We start from the raw sequence: 4739 nt of genomic DNA on the forward strand, positions 1-4739 counted from the left end.
ACTACACACACACACACACACACACACACACACACACACACACACACACACATATATATATATAATAAATTCCGTTAATTCAGATTTGGATATATTTTTTAGTACACATTGTGAAACTTCTTTTTAATATACATTGTAAAACTTTATTTTCAATAAAAATAAAGTTAAAATCACGTGTTTAGTCTCCGCACACTTACACGCATGTGTAACATGCTGATTTCTCTATTTCATTATTGATAATATAGCATCGATTGAGCTTATTTTGCGACTGTCATTCACATGTCATATTATTATCGTGCATAGTGTGCGGCACCGAGAAGAGTCCCTGGCTCTGTCTGCACTGCGGATCCGTGCACTGCGGACGATACGTAGCAGGCCACGCGTTGCAGCATTACGAGACTAATACTCAGCACTGCGTATGCATAGACTGTGAGAGCTTGGCAGTATTCTGGTGAGTCTTTTCTTTACATCCCTTCGCTTTCACCGTCTTCGTATGCTACTGTCTACACGTATCTCTCTCCTTCCAAAATCAGTATATAATTTCGGAGAACTGGATTTCTAACACGACAAGACAAGTACAGTTGTCGCGAAATTTATCATTCCTTTACTGTAAAAGTGATACTAACAACTAAAAAAAATGAGGTTTTCAAGTTAATAACATGAATGAATTGATTACTCTATATCAATCACCAAAAGTAAATTTCATATAATCTATGTAATCTATCTTCATATAATCTACATTTGAGATTTTCAAAGAGATCATGATACCTTCTACAAGAGCGACATATTTTGAGTTGTGTCATTTTTGTAAATAAAAAGGACAGTCTTCTACAAAAGCATGTTTACAGTTAAGACAGTTTGAAGAAGAAATTGTTTTAGTTTGAATTTGATCATTTTAGCTAATTAAGATAAATATAAATTATTGGCGATTTTACAAATTATACTTTTGATAAATTATTCTGGATTTGTTATAATTTAGTGGGATATCAAAATTTTCCTCTTTTCGAGAAGAAAAACTTAATTTTTTTAATTGTGTCACTTTTGAAATAAGAGAATGATACCTATTTATGAATAAATCAATAAGTTTATTAATAGATCGAAGTGTAGAGAACTGCATGTGTCGTAATATGAACATGAATGTCATTAGTTTCTATTCTAAAAACTGCATGCTCGTGTTTCGCTTCTTCCAGTTACACTTGCGACGAATACGTGGTGAACGATACCACGAATGGTCAGATCGAGAAGATACGACGCGTCACCTTTCGTAAAGACGAGCATAAGGAGAACGATGAAAGTTGGAGCACGTCACCGCCCACGACACCGCCGTCTTCGAGAACGCGAGACGACGGCGGGGATGATCACGACAATGATCCGGATGCCTTGTGGAAGGCAGAAGTGGTCGTGAGGAATTTACGACCGAGGACGGCTCGCAAGAGGTTACACTCGCTGGACGCCAGCAGCGCGGATAATCGGCCGGCCAAGCGTCGCAGCTCCAAAAGTACCAAAGAGAAAAAGGTTGTCGGTCTGAGAAATCTCGGTAACACCTGCTTCATGAACGTGGTGCTGCAATCCTTCAACAACATCAGCCACTTCTGCGAGTATCTCACGCAGATGCCGTGTCTCGAGGGTATCGCCTTCGACGAATCTACGGGGCCGCCCACGCACCGCGGCCGCATCGTAACGCCGGGTCGCGCGAAGGAAATGTCTATGAGCGACGCTCTCCTCGCTGAAGAATTACGAAAGGTGCTACTCGGTCTAAGCTTAGGTGGTTCCAATGGCCAGGCGATATCGCCCGAGTGCCTGTTTCTGGCCATCTGGAAAGTCGTGCCGAGATTTCGGGGCTACCAGCAGCAGGACGCCCACGAATTTCTCACCTATATGCTCGACCGACTGCACACCGAGCTGTTACAGCTGCTACCCAGGCTGGGACACGAGCCTTTAGGATTGCGCGGCAAACAGAGTATTGTCACTGCCGTGTTTGGAGGCACTCTTCTTAGCGTGGTAAGTTGAACGACCCGATCGCCAGACAGCGAGTCTCGATTGCGTGCGAAACGAACGTCCTCGCAGCCTCTTTGGCAGGAGGGAATTTCTGCGCTCTCGAGAGACTGGTGTCGCTTGCCAAAGTCACGTTCTTCTTCGTTTTCTTCTTGGGAGAAGCGCGGACGAATTATGGATCGCGTTTCCTCGCGCAGGTCCACTGTATGAACTGTCGTACGGACTCGAAGACGCACGAGCCTTTCCAAGACCTCTCGTTGGACATACCGGACCGATTGCAGAGAAGCAGGACAAAGGAGCAGGAGGAAGTGTGCAGTTTGACTTACAGTCTGACGAGATTCTTTAAGGTTGAAGAGCTGGCCGACAGCGAGCTCTACTTCTGTGACAACTGCATGGGCAAGCAGAGGTCTACCAAGAGGTTCTGGATACACAGGCTGCCTAACGTGAGTATCGTATCTTTCAAAACAATGCATTCAATAAAAATAAAATTAATTCGAGTTGATATTTTATTTTCAAGAAATTTCAGTGCAAAGGAATTCTTACAACTTTTCTGAAAAAAAATAAAATTAAATTAAAATCCTTAACTTTAAAAATCTTCTTTGCACCTCCACTTCTCTTCCCTAACGTGCATCGATTTTTTTCAACGTTGTTCTAATTTTGCTGAATGTTTAATAAGTTTAGTCTATTCGTGGACGTGCGTGTTCCGATCGATATAGTTCGCGTGAATTAAAGTTCGTGACCCGAAAAGAGAACTTTGATCGAGCAGAGAAATAAGTCTGACATATGATGCGCTAATCGATGCTCTCGCTCTTTCCACAGGTGTTGTGCCTTCACATTAAAAGATTTAGGTGGTGCAATTCCTATCGCTCGAAGGTGGACACGCAGGTGGATTTCCCGATGGAATCTCTCGACATGTCAGCGTTCACCGTGCGCGGCGTGACCGGGACGAGATTGGGTGCTCAGAATAGTCATCTTTACGACTTGGCTGCTGTTATCGTGCATCATGGTTCTGGGTACGTTGTCTTGCTGACAACGCTTCTAATTAAACCGGTTACTTGACGATGGAAACATGTCGAAACTTTCCCCACAGTAGCGACTAACGTCCAACGTTGATTTGCGATAAGATACTCGTAGCATTGTCTCCTACATAATCTATATTTTGAAATATTACTTTTACCTTTTCTCTCGAATGTATTTAACGATTATTAAATTGCGCTGCAATACTTGCATATCGCTTACTTAATTTCGAAAATAAATAAATTTCTACTGTTACGTAAAATCAATTCATTATCGATGATTTCTCCAAACTGTTATTTAGATTTTAGCACATTACGGTATTAAAAATTTATATTTGGACAACGAATTGTGAAACTAGTGAAACTTGGCATACTAGTTGAAGAATAGCCTGAAAAAAATCATCGATATAACTCTCTCTAGACAATCAATTTTTAATTGTTCATATTTGAACATCTCACTTTATCAATCAGTAATTAAATATTCCAAAAATTAAATATTCCAAAAACTTATTTAGCGAATTCGATTGTGACGTACTAGTACGTAGTACATATTAAAGCCTTATGTTATACATGACGTTGTATATTGATTTAACCTGAGTGTAAAAGTAAAATGCAAAAAATTTATTTAATTTTTAACGTGAACCAGTTTGCGCTATGCGTCGAATTCACTTTCAATTTCAGAAATGTGCATAGCTTTAACGAAAAGGAGTTTTAGTCGATAATTGTATTTACATTGTAAAATTATGTGTTGCAGTGCCGGTACTGGACATTACACTGCCTTTGCTGTGCATGACGGCCAGTGGTTCCATTTTAATGACAGCTCAGTGCGGCCCGCAACTACCGACGCTGTTGCTAAATGTAAGCCTTACATTCTGTTCTACGTGCGGAGGGAATTTTCCATTCCACCCCCCTTGTGACGTCGTTTCCCTGACAAGAAGCCCCGTCCCGGCAGCACGAGCCTAGATGACGACGAAGACGACGATGATGAGAACGACGTGGAGCGCACGAAAAAGAACTAAACGAACGTTCCTTGTGAATCTCGAAGCGAGTAAACGAAACAGAAAAATCAAGAGATTGCTAGATCGCGCCTCGAGTGCTTCGAGATCGGAAGACGAAGATTCGTCCGCTTATCGCATATACTATATCCATGATTGCTCATTGTTGCCAAATCGTACAATCTCTTTAGAAACGTAATTCGTCTGTGTTCGCTATCGCGCCTCGATAAGCCGCTACGACGACCTTTGAGACGCAATCGGGATAACCGGACACAGACATAATTCCGCCACGTTAATCGCTCGAGCGCGTCCCTCCTCGTGCTTTATCAGATAATTAAAACTGTATAGCTCTTAAATTAGCTCGATATCCGTCGAAGAAAGGTCGATCGGTACAGCGTATTAAGCGTGCTGATGTATCGTATCAGATATCTCGCCACAGATTATTTTTCTTATCATGTCTTTTACTTCCATTGGAGACACTAACTTTTCCATCGTGAGAAAAACAAAGTTATTTTCTTCTGTTCAAACTATCTTGTTTTTATCTAGATATAGCTAAACTATTATTTCATCAACATATTGAAACTAATATGAAATCTTTTATTCTTTCTTTACTCGTTTGGTTTCTTACCAAACTCTTCTTTTCTATTTACATTACGCTTATTTTATGAAATTCCTTTATGAGGAATTTAAACTATTTACTTTTTTTCTATATTTAAATTTGATCTTTTATTTT

The 4739-nt window shown here is 40.7% G+C and overlaps 1 protein-coding gene across 1 annotated transcript in view; it reads left to right on the plus strand.

Annotated features, from left to right (window-relative positions):
- Positions 1-3928, plus strand: part of LOC105619030 (ubiquitin carboxyl-terminal hydrolase 3-like) — a 16108-nt gene extending 12180 nt beyond the window's left edge. Inside the window, exons 2-6 of the mRNA XM_012200557.1 lie at positions 304-451; positions 1191-2001; positions 2193-2438; positions 2815-3008; positions 3766-3928. Of these exons, the coding sequence (XP_012055947.1) occupies positions 304-451; positions 1191-2001; positions 2193-2438; positions 2815-3008; positions 3766-3928 (1562 nt within the window). The remainder of the gene's footprint in view (positions 1-303; positions 452-1190; positions 2002-2192; positions 2439-2814; positions 3009-3765) is intronic.
- Positions 3929-4739: the final 811 nt, after the last annotated feature.

The sequence above is a fragment of the Atta cephalotes genome, assembly GCF_000143395.1.
Source record: "Atta cephalotes unplaced genomic scaffold scaffold00019, whole genome shotgun sequence".
In the NCBI taxonomy this organism is placed as follows: Eukaryota; Metazoa; Arthropoda; class Insecta; order Hymenoptera; family Formicidae; genus Atta; species Atta cephalotes.